The sequence below is a fragment of the Periplaneta americana genome, chromosome 12 (genome assembly GCF_040183065.1).
Source record: "Periplaneta americana isolate PAMFEO1 chromosome 12, P.americana_PAMFEO1_priV1, whole genome shotgun sequence".
NCBI classification, from domain to species: Eukaryota; Metazoa; Arthropoda; class Insecta; order Blattodea; family Blattidae; genus Periplaneta; species Periplaneta americana.
The window spans coordinates 104,943,404-104,960,927 of NC_091128.1; the positions used below are offsets into that span (position 1 = coordinate 104,943,404).

The following is a 17,524-nucleotide window of genomic DNA, read 5'->3' on the forward strand; positions in this document are numbered from 1 at the left end:
GTGAATAATATTATAATGTTAATTTACTAATAAAAAATAAATGCACAATATTTTGTATCGAAACGTTATCCTAGCATTTACTTTGAAATTCTGAAAACCATTAAAATTGCAATCAGTCTTTGGAGATTAAACAAATGTCATTTTAAAAACATATGTAAATCTGTTCTTCAAGAGTAAGACATTTCAAATGAAAATGTTTAAAGGCTCTGCATTAATAATATAGCCTACGGTATATTTTCAGTTGTAAAAGTCACATCAATTGTGGTATGTAAATAAATAATGTGTCAAGCGCCAAAAAGTTGAAATTTAAGTTAGTGGTGAAATAGTGTTATAAACGCCATCGCCAATAACATATATTCTGATCTAAGCACAAAACAAAGGCAAAATAGTTGTTAAAAAATCCGCAAGTTAGTGCACGAGTAATTCACCAGTGCTGATGGTCAAATAATGAGTCAAACGCCAAAACATAATTTCTAATGTATTTCTCACGAATTAATGTGAAGAGCTAGTCAGGGGAGGTGGCTGTATTATGTACTTGCGATTCTTGTTATTAACAGTAATAAACCTAATACTATGAAATGGAAGGGGAAACAATAAGAAAACTGAGAAAGAGAAGACAAGATTATGAAGTGAAGAAAAATAATATCGTCGAAAGTATAACATTGTGATTCCATCTAAGCTCCCCCACACATGAGGTAGACTAGGTCTATTTTATTCAGCATATTTTAAGTAACTTAGCTAGGTCACTAGCTGAGAAGAAACTGCCTACTGAAGGATGCAGTGGAAGGAATGGTGAACGGGAGAAGAGTTCGGGGTAGAAGAAGATATCAGATGATAGACGACATTAAGATATATGGATTATATGCGGAGACTAAGAGGAAGGCAGAAAATAGGAGAATGCTGGGTTTACAGTGAAAGACCTGCCCTTGAGCAGAACACTATGAATGAATGAATGAATGAATGAATGAATGAATTAGCAGGATTATAGATTTTTCAGTGGAACTTAGTTTAAAGTCCTATAATTATTTTTGTCTACCGAAAAGAAAATCATAATAACAACAATATTACAATTTTTCATTTTGTAGTCAGGCTGGACCATTGGGATACGATTTTTTCACTATGTACCAGTAATTAATAAGTGTCTGTATTCTTTGCTTAAATTTCTTATTTGTTATGCTAATGGATTATTTTTTCCAGTACATACCACATGGAGCCTTATGTGGGAACGAAATTCTTCCTGAGTGGACGAAACATTTACATCAACACTTACTTGTAAAGAGAAGCCCGGAATGTGAAGTGATAACTGCTGTGGGTAGAATAAAATAAGATTATTACTTTTCTGTGGGTTTACCTAAAGGCTATTTTACTGAAATAGAACGCAAGTTGCTGGTGAAAGGACATTCTTTTATGTTTTGCGATCGTGATTTTGTTGAGATAGAGAGACGAAAGAGACCAACTGTGTATGAAGTCCCAACTAGTTCAGTTCGCCTTATTGTTGAAGCCACACACAACAGCTTTCATAGTGACTATTACGCAAGACACAGATTTTTTTTTTAAGTAAGCAGCTGAAAAGGACATTCACACCACTAAAGTGCACATTTCGAAAGCATGGTGGATGAAATAGACAGCAGAATGACTAGGGGTACTCCAAATTCGGTCAACTTTGAATGATATTGAAGAGTTCAAAGAAATCCACATCTTAAAAAGAAAGTGAAGTCACCTGATCGTCAACAGCTGCAGCTGGAACCACTTCAGGGTGTAACATGACTGTCTAAAGACAAAGTCGGGACCTAACTAAAATGATCACTATCTGAAAAAAAGAAAATAAACCCTTCTTTGAGGACCAAGTAAAGTAAAGTTAAAAATCATATTGTGACCTTGTATCGTTATTTATGTTAATGCCATTGGACTGCAATTGTTATATTATTTCCAACTTTTTTATTTTTTGTACTTGAACTTACTTAGTTACAGTACCAATAAATACATTACCAATGTCTATAAAGCATTTCTAAGTCAATTTTTTTCCTGCTTTTCTAGCGAGGTCATAAAATTGTTTTTTTAAATGTTGTTGATTATCTCAAAACTATGCTTTTGGCGCTTGTCTTGTTATTTACTTACATGTCTCAATTTTAGCTGTCAGAAACCCACCCATAAATAGTGCGAGTGATCCAAGAATACCTGTTTGGTCATACGTACACATTCAAAATAAATGAAGAAGGAAGATGAAATGTAAAGAAAAAAATTACTGGCTTAAGGATAGATATTATTGAATCTTAACTTTAATATTGCGTTAACAAAATTAGCGAGAATCTGACACCCAAAAAATAACAGCGTGTCTATGTAACTTTTCAATTTGGGAATCCAATCTTTCTATAAAATTAAATTACCTAAAATAATGTGTTAGACACATAATATTATAGAAATTGATCATTTCTCTAGCAATTTTTCTAGCGTTATTTTTTGTTCTCTTCATATTTTCCATGTTAGCTGGTTCTGAGAACATCATGGCATTTGGACAGATAGATATGCTACTAAAAGAAACAAATATTTGTTAATACTAGTAAAAAATTAATTCTTATCATTGTGTTTACAATGTATTTATTAACAAAAGTAATTTAATAACTTTGGGAACCAAAGAAATTCTTTTCTATTTCTAGAAATATAATTTCAGTTTATTTGTCAGAATGCTATTATTGAAAAGTTGTAAGAGAATATGGAATTTTAAGATATGGAAGAACAGAAGAATCGACTATCTTCTTTCTGTATTGTATTTCTTTTCATATGAATTAATATTTAAATATGAAAGAGTAATTAATTTTGCAAAGTTCTACTTCAAATCAGTGGCAATGTAAAGAATACTCTTGTGATTTTCTCCTTAGGCTATATAAGAAAAATAATCTACTTTTACTTCTCTCAGTAACAGGGCCAGATACTTAGATGGCAATCTCATCACTGGAATCGGAAGCTAGAGAGTGATAACTCTCTCTTCTTCAGTATAGTTATCAAAGAAACCAAAATAAAAGCAAGCCGGCACGATGTTAAGTTGTCGATTTAATGAGAAAAAGCTGAAATGAGATCAAGGTGATGGCTAACAAAAGAATTCATTGGCGAGCTTTCATAAAGGTCCTATGCTTCAGGAGAAGTGAAAGGATCCTACTAGTACTGATACATACTTCTTTCATTCCTGCATGATAGATGAACTTATACCGAAATAGATAATATGAAAATTTACTCTCTCCTCCACAAAGGTAGAAAACAGATTTTAATTCTTTTTATTTCTTGATATAATTTGTAATTAAAATATGTAGATTGAACACAGGTCGAAGTAGAGAAAAACTGATGGTGATATATTTTTCTGAAGTTACAATTTAGCATACTGGTACCGGGTACCTTATTACATTTTATGTTATTAGTAAGTACATGTCTTTTGTTTAAAAAACCATTGGCAATTTTGTGTACCAGCATAGAGGTACTACCCTACATTCAACAATGACACTAGAACTCAATATAATAGCTATCGATACTAATGCTGGTACTATAAAGAGAGCTGCAAACAGTATATCATTTGATAATGAAATATACAATATCGTTTATTTATTTCAAGCATAGCTTTCTTTGTTTCAAGTCCTTTAAATGTGATTATAATTGCAAGTAAAATAAACATATCTACGGTATCAAATAGCTGGAATATTAACATATACAATACCGGTACTTAGTTAAATTTGTATTTTATTTCATCATTTATATATGGATCAATTTATAATGATAATTTTAAACTCTATATGTATTGAGTAATACACATTTCATATGATTTTAATTTGACAACACAATTAATAGTTATTTTCTGTTAATAATTTAAATTCAATTCTGTAATACACGAAAAAGATATTACTATCATGCACAACAAACACAATGCATTTGACAACAATCTTGCTAAAAAGCAATTATTGTAAGCAGAGTAGAATCTAAACCTATTACCAGTACTCAATTAGTTAGCAACTGACCAGGTAATTGTGTTTGGTGGACAATCCAACTGACTGACTAATCAAAGGAACAAATAACTGCTGGTTGACTGATCAACCCACCGAAACTAACTCATCAACTGACTCAGCCATCTGCTAAATGACTAAATGACTAGCTGACTGACTACTCAACCAACCAATCCAAGACCAATTAAGTGACTGACCTGTTTAATACAGTGCATACATTTTATCTTACATCGCTCACATATGTGCAGCTTCTCTGTGCACTGCTGCATCCACTCTACATCCGTGAATGAGGGAAAATAAAATGTATGCACTATACAGGGTGGAAATGAAGTAGCCTTGTAGATTTCAGAGCGAATAGCTCATGTTGTATGTAACAAAAAACTATAATATCATATTGGTGGAAAGTTCATAGTTGTTAAAAAAAAAAATGTTTTCTCTCAAATGTTTAACTATCTCTTATTCGGTAACTATTGCGAGTAGGATCGTGATTTTTGTCCATATCGAAAGAAATCTAATAAAGAATAATTTATCCCTTTGGTGTATTTCAATAGCATGCAAAAACCATTACACGGAGCGAACGCACGGCAACATCTTGGCAGGTTACATATGGAGACTCACTAAATTCGTTGACCTCTTACATCTATATATGAGTATAATATTTAGCGACATGCTGCTGGACTGTTGAAACTTCAAACTTAATTTTCTAATTATCCTTGCATTTAATCACAAAACATAATATAGGTTTTCTATTCATTTACGTGTACCTTATCATCTCTTTCAATCTGCAAGGTTATTTCACTTCCACCCTGTAGAAGTTTTTCTTTTAATAAGCTATCATCGAGAATATAAAAAGAAGGTGGAATATTACTTAATATTATTTTTTCCTTATTCCTTACAGGACACTGTGCCCTCAACAAGAACCTGTATAGGATGGGACATAATATCAACCCAACCTGTTATCGTTGTTCACAGGGAGATGAGTCTGTAGCTCATCTATTGTGCGAATGCAATGCACTCGCTCATCAAAGAGCTCTCATCTTTGGAAAACATTTTCCAAAGCTTGAGAACTATCAACTGTCCCAGTCTGTAGTTTGATCCAGTTCATTAAGAACATCAAAGTATTGGACTGGTCGGATAATATGACGGGGATGCGCAATAGATCTTTCAGGTCGCAAGTTTATAACTAGTATGACATAACTCAATAACTCCATTATTATGTCCTAATAGTAAAGGAAAGAAAAACAGAAATCATTTTTGGGTTACATTTATATACCAATGGCTTAGAGCACAGATATTGTATGTCTATTTCTGATTAAAATTGAGATATGATGATATACTAATAGTCTATCTTCATTCTCCATAAGTATTTTATTATATTGCATGTAATTGCATTGTATTAATATAAAAATTATATTTTGCTGCACTATTTCTATAAGATGTATGCAACAGGAAAACTTTTTTCAAGGTTTCCCTGTGCTCTAAGCCACCGAGACATAATCAATTACCACAACTGAATTTAAATGGGATGCTCTAATTATGAGATTTATTTTTTGCCGTAATTTCAGAAAGGTTCTGGTGCCACTCTGCCTCTTAAAAAACTAAACCAGGACTCTTTTTCATGGGTAATGCAGCCAGTGTGTGATACTGGTCATTCATTTCCTTTACTAATGAGATCGAAAAGTAAGAGAACTTTAGTTTCATATTTTCTTGGACTGTATACGTGACATTTTTAATGATTTCACTTATCTTATACTTTCATTACTGATATCTCTTTTAAAAATAAAAATATGATTTATTTGAAGTTTAGCTAACTTCTAACAAATAATTTTCGAAATTCTACACTAATGACAAATTTTGAAGTGTTCATCACTATTTCTAGGCAAACAGATGTTTTATTCCTATAATTGCTATATGCAGGTATACCGGTACTGAAAATATAATTATAAATTATGGTAGGCCTACATATTAAAAGTTATACTAGATAATACAATTCAAAAAGTGATTAGAATCACATGTCACAAATAAGCATGTACCGGTATTAGTACTGGTGTCACTTACGGGTTCCATCTAATCTTCGAGCTGCTGACTAATTCAGGAGCAAATAAAAGTACTGATATGACATACTGCTACACGTTAACTATTTGAAATGCCATCAAAGGCTTAAAAATACGTAGCCTATATTAGTTTGAAATTTCAAAAGTTGTACATTGAATTATTTATTAATTATATTTTAGAAAATACCAGTACCTTTTTTTTTCCTTTTTTAAATTTTTAATGGTTATGTATATAACAGGATATATTAAAGTACCCCATTATTGTTATTATTATTATTATTATTATTATTATTATTATTATTATTATTATTACTATCAATGTTTATTACTATTTCACTAACACTACTTATCTAACTTTTTATTACTGGTATTTATTTACTTTTACTTTTATTATCTACAATTACTACTAACCAATTGAAGCAGAATTTCTGGGCGACTTTTGGCGCTGACTTCGGACTCATTTCGCCATCATTAATTCACATATCATCATCATCATCATCATCATCATCATCATCATCATCATCATCATCATCATCCATACAATAGCTCAGGTTAAGTTCATGGTGCGGCATGCCTGTACTTGTACAAGAGCATGGCCGTTTGGCTACCTAATCATTCACAGAATAGGAGTGGTAAGCACAATAAGCCTCAGGCTTCAATGCAAGCCTTCAGGGTTCCTCCTCCGTACAAGGTAAAAAAAAATACTGCCATATCATTGTTGTATGTTCTAGATATTGTAATTATTATTGCAATATTATGCAAGTCCATTATATTCAATTGGAGTCTGACGGACTGAAGAGAACGTCTGCTGATATTAGTTCTGCCAGATGAAATAAATAAATTATTAAATTATTGTTATTCTATACTTGCCAGTATGGTTTGCTAGAGAAGAAAAATGGGAAGGCTATGGAACATAAGAAAAGTAAACTTGTTTATCATCTGAAATTTTTCATTTTAAAATTCATATAAAGGTAGAATGTTCCAAAATTATTCAGAGGAAAAATACATTATTTCAAGATGGATGAAAAGGGATTATCTCGCACAGAAGAAAATAGATTTAACAACCACTTCACTATCTTTAGCGTTATAGAGTAGGCTGTTTATTCTGTAAAATAAAGTAAAAGTATAAGAAAGAGTTCACTATAGAATTGACCTTATTGTTCATATGATTATAGTTCTGTATCTTATCTAGGATTTTTGTATCGATCTTTTCCGAAATTCTTGATACAGGACTCGAATTAGGGACGTTTGTATTAGAGATGTACCGGTAATGTAATATACACTCAAAATGTTTGTGAATAATACTGATACCACTTTTAACATATCTACTTTAATTAATTAAATTGTGACGTTGTGTTAGTGTATGTAAAGAGAATTTAGTTTCTAATTCATTTATCACTTAATACACGAAATGTCATTATAACAAAATACCAAAAGAAAACTGTTTTCGACACAGGTTTCTTTGAGATGTAAATAGAGCTTCTCTCTATTACGCCACGAACTATGGAAAGATCTTCTCATTTTATTATGTTTCCTTATCGGAGAAGGAAAAATGGTGACGAAATGTGACGCAATAGTCTCAATTACGAAAATATATTTTTTTACATTTCCTGTTAATTGCAGTTGCGCATGTTCACACATACACACATATGCATAAAAACAAACGTCTAAAAGCACACAAACCCTTCCATGCACAAGCAACTTATCTCAACTTCCGGAAATGTTAGTTCAGTCTTGCCGTCTGGTATGCTGAGATTGCAGAAGTTCAGGGTGTACTTACAAATTTTAAGTAAATATGTAAACCTCAAGTAAGGTAATAAACGTACAAATTATGTAAAAAAAATATGCACACTCCTGCCCAGTCGTGTCCAATCTCCTGTTGAAGTAAAATTACTTAAATGACTTTATTTCATCCAATTCAGAGATTCACAAATCCAGTAGCTGGTTTATAATAATTTTTATGCAGTGAGAAAGATACATATACTGTAAGATGTGCTAATTCCCAGTCGCATAAGTACACCATGTACATCTTCGAATAAAGCTGATCATGCTTATTCACTATGACAAAGGAATGCTTGTTATTCTAAGAAAACTGTAAATAATGAACTCATACACTCAAGACAACATGAATATTGTTAGAAAATTTATCAAAATTCTCAGTGAAAAATCTCTTTGAAGCAAACTGCACCTTTCTATAGCAGTCTGTAAAAGTGTCAGTTACAAATTCAGAAGAAAAATAATAAACTCCATCACAACGACTGTTTGCTAACAAAATGGTTAATTATATTATTTTATTAAATGCGAACAGAAAATGCAAGATGCAAGGTTTCATTACCAACATATGCATTTGTTTTATTTAACCATAACTGTCCAGCTGCTAACATTTTAGTAGCTTTGTGTATATCTTGTTAAGCAAAAATACAAATAACATTTCAAAGTAATGAATTTATTTTAACAAGTATTGCAAAGTTAGGGTAGAATACTTTACAGCTACAGTCACATTAAAGCATTGATACCAGCGAACCTGAACTTGACAGTAGAAATTTTTAGTCACATGTGGTGCAGATCAGACATTAATAAGCTGTAATATGATTACATTGGACTCTTTAAGTATGTGCTTTTATTGTTTATTAGCTTTCACAATTCCATAAAGGTGGAGTTTACTCCATAGAGACAATATTTACTCAAAACGTTTAGTCTTATTTTCAAATTATTATGAGTCTAAAATATGTGAAGTACAAAAATAAGAAAAAAATAATAAAAATGCTACCGTACGGATCAAATATATTAGCTAATCAAATTCAAATCACAAAATGGTGAATAAAAAACAGTAGAACAACAAGAGGGTTGTTACCTCCTGGGTTTGACCTTCTACAGACATCTCATATGTCTATCAAAAACATCTCTCCAGAGAACCGTTCAATCGAACGTGTGTGGGAGGAACGTGCGTGTAAGCGTTCACCCTCAATTTCTCTCTCACTCGCTCGCGTGTTTCTCTCACCCATCACGTGGCTCGAGCTGAGGCTTGGGCTGACTGAGGGGGAGGAGCAGGGCAGGGAGAGGAGCTGAGTTCAGTCTTATCTGTGTTGTCCGCTTCAGTCTCTGGAGCCGCTACCACATCTTTGGGCACGTTCTTTGAACTCGGTATCCTCGGACACTTTGCCCATAGACCGTTGATGACTCCAGAGCTGAACCCTCCAGGTTGAGCGTGCTCTGACAGCAACTTAAATGCTCTGGATGGCACGATGTCGTACTCAAATGCACCACAGGCATCGGTGCCATAGTAGGAGGCAGCATTGGCCCAGGAATCATAATAATCACAATAGTCGTAATAATTAGTCCCATATATCACTTGCTGAGGAGGCATGGGACAGTTGGCAGTGTTATTGGAATGGTGAGTTTGCTTGCGTGCAGGTGAGAGGTAGACATGGTTACCGGTGCTGTCTTCAGAACTCCCAGTGTCATATGGATCCATATCTTCCTGTAGTATCCTCAGAGCAGCAGCATGCAGTTTCGCTAAAGGAAGTTTCTTCAAGCGGCGGCCTTTTTTCCTCTGTAATAAGCTTTGCACTAGCTCCCTGACCAGTCGGTCTGTGACTGTTGGTGAGGCTGGCGATGTCACACCAGATGACGAGGACAGGCTATCAGGATCACTACCATTACTGGTGTGAAGTGGCAAGGTGAGATGCTCCCGGCGAGACTTCATGTTGCCACCCCCTTTAGTGACATCTTGTCGAACTGCGCCTTCCTCATCTTCATCTTCGTCATCGCTCTTCCCACACTCATCCTGTAGCAACTTGAAGAGCCTGGAGTGTGTAGAAGCACGTTGACACTGTGTGAAGCGAGTTTGTTCACTTCGACCAGCCTCTGATTCGGTGTCAGCATCAGAAATTGGTCTACTCATATCCGATGTTACACCAGAGTCGTCTTCCTCACTCTCTTCTTGAGACTTGGAATTCTGTCTCTTTCGCTCATTCTCATCTCCTTTCTTTATTTTTTCATTCGTACTGATTATATTCTGTAAGGCATTTGTTTCAGAATCTTCTTTTTGATCTAAACTGCTTTCCATTTCTTTATTTTTATCTGAAACAATATTGCTTTGCTTCAGATCCTTCAGGTTTAATTTCATTGGCTCTATGCATAAATCATAAATCCTTTGAATTATATCCTGCTCCTTTTCATCCTGGTTATCATCTGATTCTTCACTGCTTTCGTCTTCATTGTCTTTCACATCATTATTGTTATCAGGCTTCATATGATTCTTCTTACCCTTTTCAGAGTTCACTTCCTTATTACTGATGCAACTTTTGCTGCTTGTTGATGTTTTCCCACTCTCTGAACTATCGTCGTCATCGTCGTCGTCGTCGTCATCATCATCATCATCCTCTTCTGCCTCGTCATTGTTTGCATTTTCCTTGCTCTTAATTTTATCTTTTGTTTCATTGCTCACTTTACTCTCTGCACTTGCAACAAAGCTATCAGATTTGCTAGTTAACATTTCATCTCCTTCATCAGCAGTTGCTATTGCTTCTATTTCACTTCCACTAGATCTTCCTCGTGACCCCGACGTCATTCGAACTGTCTGGATGCTAGTGGTGCTACTAGAATCATCCTCGCAGTGACTGGAACCCTTTCCATCTTCCTCGTCCTCTTCTTCTGATATATTACTGATGCTCTCAAATCCGGGTGTTGAGCCACCAGATCCTTTTTGTGGTCTTTTCTTTAGGGGTAAAGACAAACAAACTGATACATCTGAATCAGACTCAGCTGTTTCATAAACATCCAAGTCATCAGATGGTGTCTGGTGTGTGCTATCATTCGTTTTGGACTTTATTTTTGTGCCACTTTTACCACATTTCTTACTCGAAGAGTTTGTATGTTGCACTGCATTCTCATTGTTAATATTTGTTGCATTACTCTCAGCATATTGACTAGCATTTCGCCTCCATTCTTCCACTCTCCTACTTGGGTTTGGTTTAGATGGGAAACAGAGAGTAACTGATATATCGGCACATGTTTCTGCTTCTTCATCTTCTTCTTCTTCTACCTCAGCTTTAATAGCTTCTGGCGTCTCCTCCTCTTTTGGCGTCTTGTCATTATTTTCAGAATGTTCTTCAATTATTGGTTTAGAAATAGGACTACTGTCCATAATCTCTTGTCGCTTTACCTGGCTGTCACCCACAATGACTGTAGTTACTTCCTCATCATTTTCAGAACGACTGAATTTAAGCTTGAGAGGTAATCGCACTGTAACAGTAGAGGACTCACTGTCCAAGATATCCCCGTCACCATCACTCTCGTCATCGCCATTGTCGATGGTGGAGCTATCCCCATCCTCACTCACAGTGATGCTGCTGCTCGTCCTTCCAGACCGTCTCACACTCTCTACATCACTTTGCTCGCTCTCCTCAAATATCACGCTCAGCTGATGTGGAATGCACTCATCGCCCTCAGAATAATGCTTCTTCTCTTCCTCTTCTTCTTCTTCGTCATCATCATCGTCATCATCGTTCTCATCAGTTTCTTCGTCATGATCAGTTTCCTCATCATTTGTCTCAGATTCGTGTGCATCAGAGTCTGCTGTATTTTTGTATATGTTGATGTCTGACACAGAGCGGATAGCTTGAAGCTGTCCTGAGCTTGAGCGTGACTTTTCACTTTTACTACAACTATCTTTATCATCCTCCACCTCCGTATCAGAGTCAGTAGTCGTCTCTTCATCATCAGAGCACTTTTCTGACTCAGCTGTTTCATACGCATCTAAATCAACAGAACTCGGGGGACGAGGAATGCTTGCCTCTCGTACTGTTACATTTTCTTCAACTACTTTTGCTTCCTTCTTTGTGTGCTGCTCTGTTTTTTCTGTTCCATTTATGTCTGAAACAGGTGGCTTCTTTGGAAGACTTTCACTCTGAGGAGTGTTTGTAACCATGATACTTGGCGTTGCAGGTGATGGCATGCCATACATTGCCATTCGAGGTCCATAGCGGTCATTCATCATCGGCATCATTCCTCGAGCAAAGTTTGCACTATAGTAAGCCATCTCATCTGTTGATGAGTAGCCCGAACACTCATCAGAGTCACTGCTTCCACCATGAGGATACCGAGCAGATCTGGGAGGAGCGAAATGGTGAGGGGAGTACATTGAAGGATAAGGCATAGGTGGAAATCCATAAGCAGCATTTACTTCTGCCATATAGGCATACATTGCCGAGTATGGATCCCAATATTGTTCAGCGTTCTCAGGCATTTCTGGGGTGGGAGAGGGATAGCAGCCCCACCAAGCCTCGGGACCCCAGTAACCAGGGTCATAATGAGCCCACTGACCCCCATTATTATCATCATAGCCCTGGTGAGAGAGTGAGGCAGGGGTTTCACGCCCATCTGATGATGATACAGTTGCTACAACAAATAATGTTAAAAAGAAGAAGAAAGAACAGTGGAGAGATAAATTACAATTAATTGCCAGAATTATATATTTATACTCCACTTAAATATATTTGGATTTCAGGCATCCTGTTTAGGAGATATTCTTGAGATCACATCGACATACATACCTATATTTCTTACTGTTGCACTATAAGTAATAATTTTCTTTTACAATTCCTAACAGATAATGATTGCTCTAAGACTCAATTATTAGCCGATTAAAACAATAATACAATTACCAATCTCTTTATTTTGCAACATGTAAAAACATAGTACATATTTTATAACTAGATAATGATATATATTTTAACAACCAATTTGAGAGTCTTTGCTGTCTCTTTTGAATGTATTGTCAACTGAGGAGCTGTCAAATCATTGCACTCAGCGAGTAAACTGAACAGAAGGTAAGTGTTAAGTGTGTGTCTATGGTCATTAAGACAAGAAGCAAATGCATCCTGATCAATATCTTTAATGTGCAAGTAGTGTATTTTAACATTGATACAAGAGAGTGCACCAGCAACCATAGATTCAGGTTAATACAGAGCAAATGCACCTCCAAAAATAAGAATTAAAAAATCTTTGTCTAGTGAAAAGTGCCACAGAACCAAGCAGGAGAAATGAAACATAGATCACTATAGTGACTATCAGCTAATGGGTTCATTGGTTCAACATTTCACATTTCATCTGGCACACCTGTCATATGACGTATTCATAAAAACTCTGCCTTTTCACCTATTGAGAGAAGGTATGTATTTCTTTCGAAAAATTATATTAAAATAACTTGAAATACAAAATATTGTGGCAAGTAATTCAAAGAAGTATATAAAACAATTATTGTACTAGTGAATTATACAAAAAAAGGTTTTTTCATTATTTTTCTTATCCTTATTTTTTTCTTAAAAGTCATTACTATTAATGTATTTAAAATAATTAATTTACTTGAATGATATGTAAATGATGTTATACATTAAATCTGCAAAAACAATGGAATTCTCCGCCAATGTGGGCATGTGGATAGAGCGTGTGTTCCCTAAGTGGTCCAAAGTTTGATTCTCGACATGGACAATGGAAATAATTTATCTTCCACCCACGGAACTGGGTGTTTATCCATTCTCTTGTGATTGTCCTGTTATGTCTCAGCAGTGGATCTGGATCATGCTAATCCCATGACAAGAGAGATCCACATTTGTGAGATGTCTTCCCCTCCTAACCACTATCATGTAAATCAGATAAAGGGAAGGTTAAACATAGTAAGAAAGAAGGAAGAAAGCTATTGTACCGGTATAATTAATTTTCCTCATTAGTTAAAGAAAACAATTCAGTAATGGTTTATTCACAACGTTTTCTTAATTTTATTCAAAATCAAGTTCTATCAAGAATGAGATCGTCAAACTCTATGGGGTTATCATTATCAAATGTTCCAAGACATTTTCCCTTTATTCATAAATAGTGCTTAATTTGCTTAAAATATTACTTTGTTTGTAAATAAAAAAAATATTACGTAAACAGAAAATTTAGTTATAGAGAATTATTATTACTACAGCATGTCAAAAATATACATACACAATACACATACTTGAAGTTAAATAAATAATCGCAAGCTAAAGATGGGAACAGGACATCTCTGGTGACTGAATGGTCAACATGAAATTTTTGGGGAGAGGAACTAGAAATGAGTGGTTGTGGGAAAGGAAAAATTGAGAAAATTTACGACAAAAGCCAATTTCCAAACAATTTCCAATGATGTCTGAACACAATATTTAAGAACTGAACAAATTTAGATTATTACCGAGTGGAATCACTATGAAATATAAGAGAGAATACTTAGTCAACGAAAAACTTAGTCGATTTACCTATTGGTTTCCAAATGATTGTGTTCCATTTGAAATAAAAGGCTAGAAGACATCTTACTGGGCAATTCAGTCCATTGCTTGGAAAATAATTGAGTAAACGTGTTATTTACTATTTATAGCGTATCTTTTTAATCCCACTTTCTGCACATTCCATAGATTATTGCATGATCACAAAAGTCCTACTTTGGTTACTAAACTTTCACTAAAAGTTTTACTATTCACTCACGTGTATGTATTAAGAAAAGAACTGTTAAGCCCTCTATTATATCAGAGATCATGTCACAAGCTTTTGTTCTGCTACCTTTTTAATTTGAAAACAATGTAGATTGTAAATGAGAGACTTTCAACAGAAACGCCTTATAGTCGCCAGAGAGATTGGTGTTGATGAAAAGGAAATTGATTCCAAGAGATGTCTACAGTCACAGATAATTCTGCCACAAAGGACAGACCTATCTGTAAACATAAATTTTAGTTGAATTTAATGAAGTCATTACACAATCACTATTCAAGTTATTTATTTTACCGTTGATTCAAAAGTCGTATAAAATAGTAATTTTGTGAAACCATAATATCAAAACACCTGTAGTCGCTGTCAAAAGATTTATTACAAAGGTCGATGTGGAAATATGTCTTAGAAGACTGTAGTTGTTATCCTAACATTCATCTTTCCAGGTTAACCAACCAGTTCAGTTTAAATTAATAAATATTTTTGTGACTGTATGTACTATTAAGAAACTAAAATTTCATCAGTGTCTGTACAAAAAAAAATTAATGTATACAACGGAGATATTACCTATTCTAAATTGCTTCGCAAAACTTGAGATCTATAACTTCTTATATAGATAGGCCTCACAAAATATTTCTCTATATTCATGACGGCTGTTCAAGAGATGCGTGTAAGTAATTGTTTAAGTGCTTGTATAATATATGTACAGTATCTATTTATTTATTCATTCATTCACTTAGTTATTTATTTATTTATTCACTTATTCATTCATTTATTTATTTATTTTCCAATGGCGAGAACTGACGATCAATCTTTTCTCTCTAGCTTCCCAGTACAAGCTAACAAGGTCCTCAATTTGTTGTACAGTTGGATTTAAGGCTGGGCAGAACAGAAGGTGTTGTTTGTCCATGATTTGGTCAGGATTGTTGCACAAAACACATCTGTTGGATTGGTATATGCCTATCCTGTGTAGATGGTGAGCCAGGCAGTCATGTCCTGACAGCAACCTAAATTTTGCCTTATATTTTACTTTCGTTGATAGTTCATCCGAACTAATAGTTAAAGAGAAATCGTAACGTTATGGTTATGAATATTTTTTAAGTTTTCTAAGTGTGCTATTCTTTATTATGATTCTGTTAGTGATGTTATTATGCTTCAGTCGTATTTTTTCGTGATGATGCTTTCACTGATAGGATTGGTTCAAAGAAAATGTCTACTCTCTTCAACAACAACGCAATTACTGATGCTGGTAAAAGTCAATCATTTAGTAATTTTTCTCCAACTATAGCTTAGCTAGTTTTGTAGAAGTGAGTTTTTAATGAATACGTCATGTGCCATTAAATGGGAACAATGTTTCCTGTTCTATAAGTATGAAAACAAAGGAGGGAACTTACCACAGTTCTCGGGTGCTGTCATAGCTTGCAACATTCTGAAGGAACGTGAAGGGATAGCACCACCTGTGTATTTTCTGGGTTCCTGCACCTGTTGCTCAGAAGGTGGGATATATGCCTGGGGTGATCCATCACCTGCAAATGTACATACATTATATTAGTCATTTTCTTCTTAACAAAGAGTTTATTTCTTCAATGTTATGCAAATTTATAGCATTTGTATTATAAAAAATTCAGAATTTCATCTTTTAGATTGGCACCAGTCTTGAGTTTATCTCTAGTAGAAGAGTCATCGTTGACTAATCTTCCATGTATAGAATGTGATGGTCTGCTTACGATTTGAGTTGAAATTGCCTACAGTACTTCAACAGCGTTTTGAAATATGGTCGCCCACAGGGATGGGGACAGTAGGGACGGTTATCCCTACTGAGAAGTCAGACTTTTTAAAAAATTATTGTGTCCTTTTTTTAAACATCCAACCAGAATGAAGGTATCGTGTGGTTAGCACGATGATCCCCCCAGCTGTTATAGCTGGCTTTAATGCAACTTTTGCGAACCCTTAAATTTTTAATTTCGGAAAAAATTTTTCGGCCTTTTTCAATACGCCCTACTGCACGTGTTTTACAATTACGTGTCTCAGTAAACATCTGGGATTCACATTGGCTGGTCTCACTTTAGTAAAAGAATTCTAATAACAACAATTCAGTGACTTGAACTGGCAAGTAAATAGAGACAGTTACAAACTAATTCAGTTTGAAGATGTCAACCTGTACTGACTAGTAGAAAGATTTTTAATGTTAAAATAGTATAACTTTAATGCAATAATAAATATGTACATTGTAACTTACATCGTACACCTTTAGTAAGGAAGCAAATTATAGCCTACATTATTCACTGTAACTTCGACAAAACTGTCATACCTGAGGAGACTTGTTGTACAGGCCTTGCCTGAGGATTTCCCGACATTCCTGGGCCCCGGGGTACTGAAAGAAATAAACTAATTAACTGACATTTAATTTTAAATACTTAAGCATAAAATAAACACTTATAACTACAAACATGTTACAATTCATAAACTCTCATATTGGAACACATAATAAAGCCTTTCACTAACTCTTTACCACTTGTTATAAAGCAAAAATTATTACAATTCACAATGCGTCTAAAAGCATAACAGCTCGCATTAATGGTTGTGATATACTAAACACGCAATGACTGATAACACAAGATATTAAATATTCTGTTTAATCGTATATCACGTATAAATGTCACTTGCATGTCTATAGGCCTACTTTCAGTGAGTGAGATATAGTAATCATCAAGTAAGATCTTTGGAACAAACTTTTGTATTATTCTATGAAAGGAACGTTCTTTATCTGAAAAGAACAAATTCGCTGTTAAACATTTGTATTCTGGATGTTACTGCAGGTTTATTTCAATCACTATTATTAAATATATGAAAATTTATGTACATTTAAAAAATTAAATTATAAATTTCAAAGTTCTTTTGAGGCAAAGGACGAGAAGGTCTTAAAGTTGCCCATTTAATATACGTAATAATTTGAGAAAAATTCGTTCTGAC

General features: G+C 34.5%; 1 protein-coding gene across 7 annotated transcripts in view; it reads right to left on the reverse strand.

Moving 5' to 3' along the window:
* LOC138710756 (uncharacterized) overlaps positions 1 to 17,524 on the reverse strand; it is a 290,182-nt gene that overhangs the window by 4,707 nt on the left and 267,951 nt on the right. For all 7 annotated transcript variants that reach the window (XM_069841855.1, XM_069841853.1, XM_069841854.1 and 4 more), the window contains 3 exons: positions 16,863 to 16,925; positions 15,946 to 16,077; positions 8,898 to 12,445 (listed from right to left, as the gene is read on the reverse strand). In XM_069841855.1, the coding sequence (XP_069697956.1) occupies positions 9,048 to 12,445; positions 15,946 to 16,077; positions 16,863 to 16,925 (3,593 nt within the window). In that variant the 3' untranslated portion in view covers positions 8,898 to 9,047. The remainder of the gene's footprint in view (positions 1 to 8,897; positions 12,446 to 15,945; positions 16,078 to 16,862; positions 16,926 to 17,524) is intronic.